This window comes from Egretta garzetta, unplaced genomic scaffold, assembly GCF_000687185.1.
Source record: "Egretta garzetta isolate BGI_Z169 unplaced genomic scaffold, ASM68718v1 scaffold145, whole genome shotgun sequence".
Taxonomy (NCBI): Eukaryota; Metazoa; Chordata; class Aves; order Pelecaniformes; family Ardeidae; genus Egretta; species Egretta garzetta.
The window spans coordinates 1,327,667-1,341,957 of NW_009259687.1; the positions used below are offsets into that span (position 1 = coordinate 1,327,667).

A 14,291-nucleotide genomic window follows, 5' to 3' on the forward strand; every position below is an offset into this window, starting at 1 on the left:
CTCTCACGCCCCGTTCACCCAGGCCCCGCCGCCTGGGGTTTCGGTGTGCTGCCCCTCGGCCCATCCAGCCCCGGGCTGAGGAGCCCCGGCCCGCTTGGCCTCTTCTTTCATGGAAGTGGGGCAGTAGGGATGCTAGGTGTGGGGTTAACTGGGTTTGGCTGGGTCACGGTGCTTGTCACCTGCCTGGTGAGGTGTGGGCTGGAAGACGTGGAGGTGGTTGGAAAGGAAAGGGCAGCGGATGAGGCTGGAGGTGATGGAGGATGGAGCCCAGTGGGGCTTTAAACCCAAATCTTCCCCTTCCAGCTGCTCCTTGACCAGCAGCTCCTCCTTTCCCCTGGGATTTTCTCACAACCATGCCCCCTCTCTGCATTGTTTCAGGTGGGAGCAGGTGGTGGATCTGACGTACTCCCTGCGCCTCGGAGCGAAGCCCAAGCCCATGGAGCAGGATGAGGCCGCAGTAGAGAAGCTTCGGTATGAGCTGTTTCCCAGCTTCTGCTGTGGTTGGGTGCAAGCTGCTGCCTGTCCCTGGGTGCTCAGACAGCCACCTCCTACAGAGCAGGGGGAGAGGGGGGAAGACAGGCAGAGGAGAACAGCTCTGCTCGCACAGTCTTATTCTAGATAAGCCTGCACAAAGTGGGAAACAGGGCAAGACCAAGGCAAGCAGGACATGGACCTGCCCTCCCTGACCCATTAGCCTGGCTGCCCCTGGCTCCCTAGACCCATTAATCCCTTTTGCCTGGTAGGTTTGTGCCCCCAACGTGGACTTATGAATGTGATGAAGACCTGGTACATTTCCTGTACGATCACATTGGGAAGGAGGATGAGAACTTGGGCAGTGTCAAACAGTATGTGGACAGCATCGATGTCTCATCCTATACGGTGGGTGAAAGGGACAAGGCTGCATCAGTCCTGCTCTGCCCTGGGGCTGGGGAGCATGGATGGTGCTTGGTGTGCTACGCTGGGCTGGGCTGTGTTGGAGGATGTGGGAGAGAAGCCTGGGGAGCGTTATGCAGCATATTGTGTAATGTGGCCCCTGGAGGGGCAGCGGTTTGAGAAGCAAATGCTAATGTTAGCTGCTAAGCTGATCTTAGGGAGGGTTTGATATTCTGTGCTCTGTGTGTGACACCAGAGCGCTTGGTCAGCCGCAGTGTCCTGTGCGCTCTGTGCTCCCTGCATCTACCCACAGCCCAGCAAAGGAATGGGCCAAGTTTGATGCCATCTGGCTCTAAGATTCATGAGGAGAGTAACCACTAAGTTAATCCTACCCCCATCTGATCTTCCTTTCATTCATTGCCCTCTTCCAGGAGGACTTCAATGTGTCATGCTTGACTGACAGCCATGCCGACACATACTGGGAGAGTGACGGGTCCCAGGGCCAGCACTGGGTGCGGCTCAACATGAAGAAAGGCACCATTGTCAAGTGAGGCACCTCTCCCCTGCATGCTGGCTTGTGGCTGGGGCGAGCCCTGCAGCCCCCGCTCTCTGCATGATTCCGACATGGCCCAAATTTGCCCTACGCTCCCTGCCCCTCAGCCCTTGCTTTAGCTCTGGGCTTGAAGGGAAAGGGTCTTTACATTGCCGCAGGTACCTGGGGATCCCAGCATCAGCTGCATATGCTTGATAATAAGCGTGACCAGGCAATGAGGGGGAGCAGCAATGGGTGTTCAGATGCAGTTACCTTCTCTTCATTTCGTGCTTCCCTCTGCAGGAAGCTCCTGCTGACAGTGGATACCACCGATGAGAACTTCATGCCCAAACGGGTCGCTGTGTATGGGGGCGAAGGGGACAATCTGAAGAAACTGAATGATGTTGGCATTGATGAGTGAGTGGATGGAGGCGGAGAGTGTAGTATGGCCCTTTGCAGGGGCTGGGAGTGCTGGACACCCTGACCCTAAGCAGTCTTGCCAGCACCAGCCTGGCTTAAGAGACCCAGAGCCTTGGGACAGGCATTTTCCATCTCTGAGCTGTGGGTTCACTCTGCCTATGGTAGCAGATGGCACAATCGTCAGGGCTTTTCTGATCCAATTGTGGGACCCATTGGGACCATGTCGCCTGGACCCGAGGCGCCAAAAGGTTCAGGCATTCAGCATAGGCCACGTTGTAAGCAATTGGGTCTGGGTTCCTGCTGTAGGCTCCCATTTCAAAAGATGCAAACCCTCTTCTCTTACAAGTGGCCAAGTGGATTTTGGCAGGATGGGTGAGGGAACAGCTCTGCAGCCCTCGTCTGTGCTGTGTTTGCAGGAGTTACATTGGGGATGTATGCGTCCTTGAAGACATGACGACACACCTGCCTGTCATCGAGATCCGGATTGTGGAGTGCAGAGGTAGGGCTGGGTGTTATGGCCACATCCGTAATGCACCTGTAAGATATTGTACATTAAGAATTTATTCCTGTGGCTTGTACTACTTGGCCCTGCGGGCTGTTTCAGATGAGATGCAGAAAGCCATGGGAAACTCCAGGGGGACCTGGAGGTTTGCAAGCTCTCAGCTTTCATCCTATCTTTCTCTGCCTTCCATTACTTTTTTTTTTCTTCTGTAAATGCCCTGCTGCTTCTTCACAGAGGTATTTCAGGCTCTCAGTGCCCAGCCCCAGAGATGGTGGAGCTTGTCACATTCCTAGTGTTTTCACTTACAGACCTCCAAGGCTGGAAGCCTTGGTTTCTCATGGTCTTGGTGTATATCGTCCATGGTCTTCCTTGGCAGATGATGGGATTGATGTTCGCCTCCGAGGCATCAAAATCAAATCCTCCCGACAGAGGGACTTGGGGCTCAGTGCTGACATGTTCCAACTGCCCAATTTAGTGCGCTACCCTCGCCTAGAAGGGACAGACCCTGACCTGCTGTACCGAAGGGCTGTGCTCATTCAAAGGTACTGTATGGAGGGGGGGGGCAGACAAAGTGGGGTGTTGTTGCCTGCAGGGATTGCTGCTGTCCCTAGCGTGGACATGGCTGGAAGCTGTAAATCTGTGTGACTCCCCTTGGGACAGGCATCCTGGACTCTGGAGAAAATAGCAGTAATTTCAGAACAAAGTGGGCTCTCTACAGTTTCAGAGGAATTTTTCAGCTCAAATTCACAGTATCTCGTGTGTTGCAAGCACAGCATATCTGTGCAGTGTATGGGGCAGGTTTATGCAGAGTCCCTTGCAAGGGGTGCAAGGTCCCTGCAGTGCCCAGGGAGTGGGAATTTAGTACGAAAGGCTCTGTGATGTAAAAGACCATGCTGGATTGGGTTTGGATCAGTTGGTACTTTTCTGCTTGTGTCTGGGGGTGTCTGGTCTGGAATAGGCTTGTGCAGATCCCTATTTCAATACCTTTTTCTTTGGCACTTAGGTTCATCAAGCTCCTGGACAGTGTCCTGCATCACTTGGTGCCGGCCTGGGACCACACTGTTGGCACATTCAGCAAACTCAAGGTAAGTGATTCCCCCTGTGTCTTGTGGGGCCTCAGTCTGGCAGGGTGGTTGCACTTGGGCTGTGGCAAGGGAGGCAGTCAGTGCTTGTTGCCTTTAAAGCAGCTCAAGGGAAATACCTGGCTGAGCTCAGTTCATTAAAGCTGTGAAAGGTGATACTGTTTAGAGGCTAGTTTCCTGCTAAAATGGTGATGTAGAAACGCGTAGCTACAGGGTTACAAGTAGAATTGAACCAGAGCACTTCATCCTCAAAGGGACTTGGACCATAGCAGCACTTGTGAGCTGGACACACATCTTCTCCAAGATCTCAGCCCAGGACGCTCTGTTCCAGCACTTGCTGCCAGCAGCTTTGAGCTGGCTGTGTCCAAACAGCAAGGCTTTTACCAGTAACTTCTTTCTGGCTTTAATAAGCTTTTGGTTTCTGTCTTTCTCATAAGACTGAGTTAGTCCCTCCAGTAGTCTGCTTTCCTTACATCCTCTCCCAGAATACACGTGGCAAACATTGCTGGGGTAGCCCCATTCTGTATGTTTCCAGGCCTGGTGTCAGAAAGTGCTGTAATTCCTGTGCCCACTCAATGTAGGACCCAAAGCATTTGAGGGCTCTTGTTTGTTTAAAGGAGCTTGCTTTGATTACAAATAGGAGGGATAGTAAGACTGATGCTCTGGTTAGAGTGAGGATGAAGGAGAGTCCAGGCAACACTGGAGTGTGAGCATCAGATGACGACTGGTGGAGAGAGAACTGGGCTTGGTATCTCCCTTAAGACAGAAAGCAAAATCTGTCAGAGACAGAGGTGATGCAAATATTATCAAGGAGATTGTGTCTTGTATGTGGAAGGCAGTGGCCGTGGGAAGGGGAGAGACCTGGCGGTTCAGTGGCTTCAGTAGGAAGTAGGTGACACATTTTGGACACAGAGCACTTCTGACATTTTGGACATACCTGTTGGCAGCATATCAAGCAGTTCTTGCTGCTGTCCAAGAGGCGCACAGCTCTCATTACCCAGTGTCTGAAGGACTCGGAGACCAGCAAGCCCAATTTCATGCCGCGGCTCTATATTAACCGACGCCTGGCTATGGAGCACCGAGACAATCCCGCCCTGGACCCCAGCTGCAAGAATGCTGTCTTCACCCAGGTACTGTCCCTCCTGGAAGGGTCCCCACTGCTCTGGGGAGACAGGGGCATCCCAAAACCAAAATGAACCACTTAGAGGTGGGTGGAAGGGACAACTTGGAGCTGGAGATACCTGGAGTCCTCAAGGCCTCTTCACATGACTCATAGGCTCTACGGTTACATGTGCCGATGATCCCATATCCAGGAATAACATCTAGGAGGGATTTGGGATCTCTGAGTTGAAGTCTCTATCCTGGATGCTCTCTGTGGTATGTTGCTAATGCAGAGCATAACAATCTCGTTACGCCAAAAGGGCAGCAAAGAATTCTTGTGTGACAGCGATAATGCAGCTGCATACAGTCCTGTATTGTGGTTTTACAGCAATGCTGATATTCCTGTCATCGTTCTCCCACTACCTCCAAAAGATCTATTGCTCTATGTGTGCGCAAACAGCCCAGACTGCTGTGAGATTTAATATGTGTTCAGTATACCACTGAGGCCAGAAAGCTTCATACAGTGGTTAGCACTGTAATTTATGTTCCCTTTGCAAAAATGAAAGGCTCCTAGACCATTTAGAGATCAGCTTCAGTCAGTATTTAAAGGTTTGGGGCAAACCAGATTTCTTCCAATTTCCTGCCTTCACCTGGCACCAGTTCCCCTGGAGAGGGGATACCAGCCTTGACCTTATCTGCTTGTTGCAGGTGTATGAAGGCTTGAAACCCTCAGACAAGTTTGAAAAGCCTCTAGATTATAGGTAAGTGGTGTCTGGGGGAGGGAGGGGATTGTGCAGTGCTGGGAGCTATGTCCTCTTTCACAGCAGGGTGTTTGGGAATCCTGCATGTCTCCTGTGCTCTGGAGAGGGTTTTCTAGGGCAGGAGCCAGCTCAACCATGGGATCAGGGCCTGTTCCCAGGGTGTCACCTCCCTACTGAGGATGCAGCTGTCTCTGGAGATTGAGATCGTGTCCTGTCCTAAGCTCAGGCTGGTCCACCCTAATCCCCTGGTGTCCCTGCTGTACCTGCTGCCTTTCCAGCATCATCTTCGCCTTGAGCAGCACCTCAGGCAATGCCTGGTTCTCCACAGGTGGCCGTTGCGTTATGACCAGTGGTGGGAGTGCAAATTCATCGCAGAGGGCATCATTGACCAAGGTAGGGGCTGTGTGAGGCAAGGGCTCCTCTGGGGCAGAGTTGGGAGTTGATGAGGTGACTCTGTTGCTGTAGGCGTTCTCATACGCTCCCAGCGTTACTGCCCATGGAGGAGAGAGGGAAGGCAGGTTGCCTTGTCCTGCCACCCCCGGCCATGTCCTGGATAAGGAGCGCTGCTTGCTGGGATGGGGACCAGATCTCCATTAGTCAATAACAGCAGCTTTGACAGTGCCAATGCTCCCTCTGGCTGTCCTCCACAGGCCAGGCAGTGATGTTATTTCTCCTGTCTTATTTCCTCCAGTGCCATAGGGCTTTGACAAGAGCCTTCAGCTCAGGCCTGGGCCAGGTTGGACCAGAATTCCTCATCTTTGCTCCATACCACTGAGGGTCAGCACGTGGGGAATTCACGTCACTAAAAATGTCCTTCTTTTGGGGTTGCAGGTGGAGGTTTTCGGGACAGCCTGGCGGACATGTCAGAGGAGTTGTGTCCCAGCTCAGCAGACACCCCCGTGCCTCTGCCCTTCTTTGTGCGCACATCCAACCAGGTGCCGTGGGTTGGGGTATTTGGGGCAGATCTCTCTGTGCCTGGCAATGCAGTGCTGTCCCTGTCCCCCTGCATGCCAGGGAGGTACCTACTTTCACTGGTCCTAAGCTTTTCCTCGTGAAGGGTTGGGTAGATTGCTTTGTGGTATCTCCTTTTAGGATATGCTGGCAAGTGCCTGGATGCTTGTCTCTCACTAAGAATATTGCCAAGGATGCGGGATTTAAGCCCACTTCTGTTGTGAGAAGCGCCCAGAGGCACTGGAGGAACTCAGTTTGTGGTGCTTCATGCTGCGCGGAGATTGTGACTTGGAGTTTTGCCTCCCCTGTAGGGTAATGGCACTGGAGAAGCCAGGGACATGTATGTCCCCAACCCCTCCTGCAAGGACTTCCCCAAGTACGAGTGGATTGGGCAGATCATGGGAGCAGCTCTGAGGGGCAAGGAGTTTCTGGTAAGCTTTCAACCCCGTGCCTGTATGGAGGTTTGTTGTAAAGGGAGTTGTTAGGCCTCTTCTGCAGCCTGTCTGACAGGAACATGGGAGGGCTGTGCAATCACACACTGGGACAAAAGGTGTTTGGCAGGTTTTGGGGCCAAGGGGTTAGGAGAGCTCACAGCCTGAGTTTTGGGAGATGCTGCTAGGAGCTTGGGAGAGTGTGTCTGGTCTCTGCTTGGCTATGATGAGCTCTGCATGTGGACAGGGACAGCAGGGAAGCTCCTTTGTGTCGGCACTGTTGAGCCCTATCTCTACCTTTGGGGATGTCTTCTTTCACACAGACTCAGCAAAATCCCTGTTTTCCTTCAGGTCCTGGCTCTTCCTGGCTTCGTATGGAAACAATTAACGGGGGAGGAGGTCAGCTGGAGCAAAGACTTCCCTGCTGTGGACTCCGTGCTGGTGAGAGGGACTGGGAGGCTGTGCCTATCCTATCCCTTGTGGCACTCAGCAAGGTGGTGATTTGTGTCCCTGTCCTCATGTTGTACTTGCTTCCTCCTGTGATGTGTCAAAGAAACATGCACAAAAAGGGCACTCTTAGCATTTAATGCATTCTATAGCTACTATAGAGATGTAGCCATGCTGACTACTGCTTCAAGCATGCATTGGCCCAGGGTCTGCTAAACAGCTCCATCCCATGCTGTGCTGCTGTCGCAGTCACTCCAGCCCTTGTTTGGGAAGGGAGGAGATGAGATCTCGGGCACACCACTGCCCACTGGGCAGCTCTCTAACAAGCACTCATCTGGGGCCCGGACAGGTGAAGCTCCTGGAGGTGATGGAAGTCATGGACAAAGACACCTTTGAGTTCAAATTTGGGAATGAGCTGACATACACGACGGTGTTGAGTGACCAGCGCATGGTGGAGCTGATCCCCAATGGCAGCAGCACTGTGGTGCGCTATGAGGACCGCAAGGAGTTCATCCGCCTGGTACAGAAGGCTCGGCTGGAGGAGAGCAAGGAGCAGGTAACGTTGTCCCATAGCATCAGTGGTCACTGAGTTTCCAGAGACATAACCCCCCTGTCTGTTTCTGGTAAATTGCATCGTGGTTAGCATTCCTGTGCTCATTAGTGCCATAGTAGGCAGTCCTTGTTGGTGAGGTCCTGGAGCCCATGGAGTTGTTGAGAAGCAAAGTGGCTTGTAGTAGCATGGGAGACATGCGGTTTTATTCCCAGCTCTGACATGAACTTCCTGAATGAACCAGGATGCATCTCTGGGATCCTGTTCCCTTCTTCAGGTTCTTTGGAGCGTTTCATGAGCAGTCACATGGCTTGCGTCCAGTTGAGTCCCTAGGCTCAACCACAAACTAGGGAAATGGGCAAGACATGCTGCTTACCTGCCCTGTCTCCTTTTCAGATCATGGCCATGCAGGCTGGGCTGCTGAAGGTGGTGCCCCAAGCTGTTCTTGACCTCCTCACCTGGCAGGAGCTGGAAAAAAAAGTCTGTGGAGACCCTGAAGTCACAGTTGATGCCCTGAAGAAGCTCAGTAAGTGAAGGGCTCTGCTGAAAACTCTTTCTGTGAAAACAAAGCTGTCTTCTTTCTGTGCTAGGACAAGGAGAGGTGTGGGAGGCCGATATTAGCCTTTATTACAGTGAGAATGTGGGCCTATATACTTCCTGCCGTTAGTTGGGTGCTGATGGGAGCAGGGGTGCCCCTCATCTCCATGCTGGGCCTCAGAGCAGAGGCTGGGGCATCCCTAGGCTGCCAGTATCTGAGCCTTTGTGGAGCTGAGTTGTGGATCTGCATGTGCTTTCTGGGAGAGGCCTGACTGCACGTGTCCCTTGCACCTTAGGTCTACGTGCTCACACCCTGCAGGCACTGAGAGGTTTCTTTCTGCGCTGGCAGAGAACCCTCGGGTGAGCAAGGGAGGCCCTGCTCTAATTTACCCAGGAGGAGCTTGGATCTCTAATAAACTCCTTTTCTGTATCCTTTCTGCCAGCCCGGTTTGAGGACTTTGAGCCATTGGACACCCGTGTTCAGTACTTCTGGGAAGCACTCAACAACTTCACCAATGGTGAGTGATTTGCTTTGTCCCTGCATATCTTGTGCCATGACAGCCCCTGCATGCTGGGGGCGGGGGGTGAAACCACCCTCATTGCTGCCTGGGGAGCAGATGGGAGGCAGGGAGAGCAAGGAGCTGCGCTGAAGGAACTACTTGCTAGCTCTGGGAAAACCTGGAAGTGGCTGTACTCCATCTCATGTCCCTTTAGGGTCTGCTGATGTCTTTACTTTTCCTTCACAGAGGATCGCAGCCGCTTCCTCAGATTTGTCACTGGCAGAAGCCGCCTTCCAGCACGGATCTACATCTATCCAGACAAGATGGGGTGAGTCTATTCTTCTGTAGACTTCAAGGCTGACAGATCCCACACCAAAGGGATGTGTGGTCTGGTCTCCCCTGCCTTGCTGGCCTGCTGGTTCTGACCACCTTGTCACCTTCTCCCCAAGCTCTGAGACAACAGATGCTTTGCCGGAGTCATCCACCTGCTCCAGCACCCTCTTCTTGCCCAACTACGCCACGTAAGTTTTGGTACTTCCCAGCGTCGGGGGTCTGTGTTGCCTGGGCTCTCCTCTTAACCTTGGTGCTGACCCATAGGGCCCCATCGCTTTGCCACACTTATGTCCCCCTGTGGCTGCTGTGATTCTCTCTGTGAGCAGCTGATGAAGCATAGCTTCCATCTCAGAAAGCATCTTGTCCTCTTGGCTGGCAAATGTAGCAATGGCAACTCCTCCTTGTCTTTTTTTTTCCCCCCCTGCTCCTGCCATCCCTAGAGCCAAGGTATGTGAAGAGAAGTTGCGCTATGCTGCCTATAACTGCGTGGCCATTGACACAGATATGAGTCCGTGGGAAGAGTGATGTTGCAGCCTGACGGAGCAGCATGGACAATCATTCGACAAAACCGTGCAGTGGGAAGAGCTCCCTTGTCCCCCCAGGATGTGTATATATAATAAACATATAGGCACGAAGCCTGGCTCCCAGCAGTGGTAACCAGCACCTCTTTGGACATGGAGGTTTGGGTCTTCAGCAGGGTGGGAGCTAGCTTGGAGAGTAAGTGTGATTGCAATAATGAAACCCTGGCCCAGCCCGCATACATCAGAAAGGTCTGGTAGGCTTTTGTAATTAATTTCTTCTCCACGCATCCACAACTCTCGCTCCTCCGAAGCTGCACTCTGCTTGCTCCAAACAGAAGTGGGGTAGGGCCATGAAGCCACACAGCAGGTTACAGCACAGGACAGAGAACTGTGAGCTGCTGCTGAGACCACAGGGATGCTCAGAGATGCTCAGCGTGTCCTAGGCTGAGTGTCCTGACCACATTGCCTTGCCTTGTTCCTGCTCTCACCTGAGGTCATGGAAATGAGATCTAGGTTTAAGAAGAAATGGGGCAGGCTGGTGGCAGGTGCTGCAGGGGTGCCTCTGGCCACCAGGTGTCACGACAGACCTGCACAGCAAGACTGTGGGTGCTGTCAGGAAAGGGCTCCCATGCTTTTACATCACACAAAATCCCAGTTCCTGTGACCACCTGTGGTTCCATGCACCCCTTGCACAGCAGCGGCTGCTGGGGAATCTGCTCCCCTACAGGAGGTGGGAACTGTCTGCTTCCCTCCTGCTCTGTAACCTTCAGTTCTGCATCCGGCGTGCTGGTGGCCTAGCAGCTGTGCTCCCAGGTTCTTTGAGCCTCCAGTTTCCCCTAAAAGCCAGTATTACAACTAATCTGTTCTAGTTCTCATAGAGATGTGCAGGCAGGGCCAAGCTCTTCTCCCAGACAGCAGGGGTTAGAGCAGTAGCAGGCACAGCAGCACCAGGCTCTGCTCCCCTCTGCTGTGGAGAGGTGGGTGCGCCTTAAGCAGATGGACACGCAGTGTGTGAGTGAGGAGAGGGCAACAAAAGCTTCGCAACTTCAAGACCGTTGATTTTTCCTGACCCTGGGCAGGGCTAGTCATTGCCTAGCACTGTAAGCTGCCAGACGTCGGTCCACTTTTATATCCCCAGCTCCATCTTCAGCCTGTGAGGTCTGTTGGACCACCACTACTAAGAGCCACTGAGTCACAGGGGCTCCACTGGGGCTAATGCTGTGAGTTAAGATTTAATCTGTCTTAACACTTCATGCCTTTTTCTCCTCTGTTGAAGGAGTCTGTCATCCAGAAATCACTTCCAGTTTTAAATGAAGTCCTTCCCTTCACCAGTTTCCTTTGAAACTGCTATATTCCCAGACCTGCTGCGGAGGGTTGTACTGAAAGGGATGTAGGACCAGGAGAGAGCACGTGCTGCCATCTCCCTTTGCGGTGAGTGGAAGGGAGTGTAGGGTGAGCAGGGAAGCTGTTTCTGGCAGCTCATGCCTGCAGCAGAGCCTTCCATGCTCAGCTGGGTGCATGTGAAGTCCCGTCTGCTGGAGGAGGATTTTTGTAAATCCTAGAGTTATCTCAGAATTGAGCTCTGTGGCTTTGTGGCTGATTCCAACCACCAGCGTGGACAGGAGCAGAGCCAGTGTCATACATTTCCGTGCTGGTGGCTGAGTCACTTCTTAGGGTGTCTGTTTTAAATGGGCATGAGCGAGCTGGTGAAAGGACTTTGATGTGTTGGCTTGGCCTCGGTCAGGAGTGTTGGTGAAGGAGTCTTCAGCATCAAGCTGGGATTTGGAATGAGCCGTCCTAGATCCTTTCTGGCCACTGGCATTTGGGTGCAATCGATCCGGCTTTTTCCATCCTTGCCCACTTGTCTCTAAGGGAGATCAGCAGGAGGCCACGTTATTTACTGAGCAGAACTGGAAGTAGCAAGAAAAACTTAGTCTGGTGCTTTATTACCAGGCAGGGGATGGTTGGCTCATGAGAGGCTCAGGATGGGATGGATAAAATGACCCTAGTCTTTGGTGGAGGCTGAGCTGATGTCACCTGTGGGAATGGGCAAGCTAAGAGCCAGCAGGGGCTGCTAGGGGTGACCAGCTGGGGCGGAACAGGCACCTCTGGCTGAGACATCTCCAACAGGTGACCACTGGCTCCACTGGCCTTGGTAGAAGCAACTGCAGCTGACAGAGGGTAACTGAGGTAATCATAGAGGTACCCAGAGCGGCTCAGGTTTCTCACTGAGGGATGAGATGTTTGGGCAGCTCTATTCCCTCTCGTCATCTGTGTACGCAGTCCCAGCCCCCCATGATGAGAGGAGAGCTGCTATACAGGGCAGTGCTGAGAGAAGAGCCTATCTGAAGCAGTGGGATCCTTCCTTAGAAGCATCATGGCATCTCCATCCCTGGAGAGCTCAAGATTTATCTTACAGCCCTGGGCAATGTGATCTAATTTCCAGTCTCACCCTGCTGGCTTTGGGTCTTGGTCCTCCCTACCCTGAAGCACTTGATGAACATAGAGTTATCGACTCCAGCTTTTCCCCCGTTTCCCACATTTCTTTACTCTTCTTCCCAGCAAGGTCTTTTAGGCCCTGACCTCTCACACTGTTGGGTTTATTTCCCGCCACTGAGGAAAGAATCCTGGCCAAGGGCTTGCTGGAGCTCTGGTGTGTGTACTGGAGCTCTGGGGAAAGGATCTAGCTGCTGCTGACAGGGATTTCTATTTAAAAAATACTTGCAGTAACAGGACCCTGGCCCTAGCAGGAAGGCTGCAGTTGGGAGCTCATCCAGGATGGTCTGGGTTTAACCCCTACAAGCATATTGAGAAAAACATTGTTTTACCATATATACTGTTGTTGTACTGTCCGTTTTGTGTTATGGCCATATACATGGTGGAGAATGGCAGCAGCTGCTGCTGTAGTGTTACACTGGGGTGTAGAGACTTGTGAAAGCCCTTCCAGTTGCAGGAAGAGCCCATTGCTGCAGCAAGGTCTCAGCTGAGATCATTTAGTGTGCGGTCAGAGGGTCTGGACAAACATGGCTGCTGAGTAAGGATGGCAAAATTACCAACAGATCATGCTGTTGAGTTTGCTGTGCAAAGGTGAGCTGGGAAGGGGGGGCTGGTAACCTGCCTGGATCTCTTCTGTGCAGTCCTCTGTCTCCTCTGTGGTGTTTTAAAGCCAGCCACAAACTGAATTTCTGCTGTGACAGCCCAGCAAATTGTGGAAAAGGTCAGCCTGGCTCAGCTCTGGCTAATCTCAGGGGCCCAAAGTAGGTGTTATTTCAGTGCTGGGTCACGTTCCTTCTCCTCTGATCTCTAAAGCTGTGGGTAGGAGCTGTCTTCTACCATGTTTGACGAGACACAAGTCAAGTGCTATTGCCCTGGACTCCTGCTGTGCTCCTGGGCACCAGGAACGAGAGGCTGCGCATCTCCACCCCATCACCCAGTCTCAAGTCAGTCAAGATCAGTTTTCAAGCCGGTGCCATCCTGAGGAAGGTGCTGGTGCCCCTGTGCCACTGAGAAGAGGAGGCATCCATGTGTGCCAGAGCTGCAGCTTTACAGGGTGGGTAGGGACGAGCTGGGGGAGGGACTGATGCTGTGTCGGCTCTGTGTAACCACTCGCTCTCTCCTGATGTCAGCTTGCTGAATTGTCATAGAATAGCTTCAGGTGATTAATAATGCACGTGTAGTTTAGCTGTTCTTGTTATTCCACTAATACCCTGGAGTATGACAAGCTATAAATAGTTTGACAGGATCTGTCTGCCCCTACCTCATGTAGGATCTAAAATAAAGTGAACAAACTAACTATTCCTGGCCTTCCTGATGATCTGTCTGGTCTGGCTGGGGCTCCTGCATCCTTCTGTTGGGTTAAACAGCAGCGGGGACTTCGCATCCTGAGAGGCGACTAGGGGGTGAAGCAGAAATTGGCCCCGTGATACCCTTCACACAAAAAGCAGTGTCATGGAGGTGACTCAGAGAAATAACTGGCTCAACCCTTTGCAGCAGCTCTGCAACCGGTTTTATAGGGTGACGTGGCTGCCGAGGGAGGGCACGGGACCATTCTGGCTGCAGTGGCCACAGTTAGGAGCAAGGCAGAAGTCTGCATTTCTTTCGCTCCATGGTTCAGGGCACTTTGCTCCTGGCGAGGCCGGTGCACGTCGCTGAGGTGCGGCATGGTCACGCCTGTTCAATAGATAAGGCTGCGGGGGTGACAGCCGTCAGACCTCTCTGCACCGTGCCTCTGCAGGCGGGGATGGAGCTGGACTCTGACCTGCCAGGAGAGCAGGCAGGTGCCGGAGGGCTGTGGGACCTTTGAGCTCTGCCAGCCTGGTTGCTTCCTGATCCCTAAACGCAGCAATTTGTGCTCGGCCTGGAGAAATTCAGGGCGCGTGGGGTGGAGCCGAGTTGCTCTCTGCCCCCGCCTCGCTGTGGTATGTGACAGGCCGGGATGGCGTGGGGTGATGCACTGCCTGCCTTCTGGGGTGGCTGGGTGCTGCTGGGTGCTGCGGCCTCAATCCTGCTGCTGTCACTGCTGGCTGGGATAAAGCTGCTTGCTCCTGGGCAGGGAAGCCCGTCACCCTCTCCAGCGGGTGCCCGGAGCCTCCCCCCGTGCCGCAAGCCTGCCGGGGGCAGGAATACGCCCCCCAGCCAGCCAGGAGCCGGCTCTCCCCTTAGCAGGATGCCCGCTCCCCTCTTTTCCCGATCCATGCTGGTGATGTAGCCCTGTGCCCTGACCCCCCAGCAGCCCCCTCTCTGCCCGTGG

General features: G+C 53.2%; 2 protein-coding genes across 2 annotated transcripts in view; one reads left to right on the plus strand and one right to left on the minus strand.

Annotated features, from left to right (window-relative positions):
• The window catches only part of UROD (uroporphyrinogen decarboxylase), a 4,432-nt gene extending 4,321 nt beyond the window's left edge, over nt 1-111 (minus strand). Inside the window, exon 1 of the mRNA XM_035894190.1 lies at nt 19-111. Within this exon, the coding sequence (XP_035750083.1) occupies nt 19-111 (93 nt within the window). The remainder of the gene's footprint in view (nt 1-18) is intronic.
• A 266-nt stretch (nt 112-377) lies between these two features.
• On the plus strand, nt 378-9,667 carry HECTD3 (HECT domain E3 ubiquitin protein ligase 3). Its single transcript, XM_035894183.1, has 19 exons — nt 378-471; nt 744-879; nt 1,305-1,420; nt 1,709-1,822; nt 2,242-2,324; nt 2,704-2,869; nt 3,331-3,412; nt 4,357-4,539; nt 5,219-5,271; nt 5,600-5,664; nt 6,103-6,206; nt 6,534-6,653; nt 7,005-7,094; nt 7,450-7,656; nt 8,047-8,176; nt 8,631-8,705; nt 8,934-9,015; nt 9,137-9,208; nt 9,461-9,667. The coding sequence occupies exons 1-19, from the start codon at nt 437-439 to the stop codon at nt 9,543-9,545; spliced, it is 1,998 nt and encodes a 665-aa protein (XP_035750076.1). The 5' UTR covers nt 378-436; the 3' UTR covers nt 9,546-9,667.
• Nucleotides 9,668-14,291: the final 4,624 nt, after the last annotated feature.

Bases quoted from the DNA above. Each gene is read 5' to 3' on its own strand.
- HECTD3 (XM_035894183.1), top strand. From the start codon at position 437: ATGGAGCAGGATGAGGCCGCAGTAGAGAAGCTTCG. The intron at 1,421-1,708 runs GTGAGGCACCTC...TTCCCTCTGCAG, and splicing joins AAGAAAGGCACCATTGTCAA to GAAGCTCCTGCTGACAGTGG. The intron at 6,654-7,004 runs GTAAGCTTTCAA...GTTTTCCTTCAG, and splicing joins TGAGGGGCAAGGAGTTTCTG to GTCCTGGCTCTTCCTGGCTT.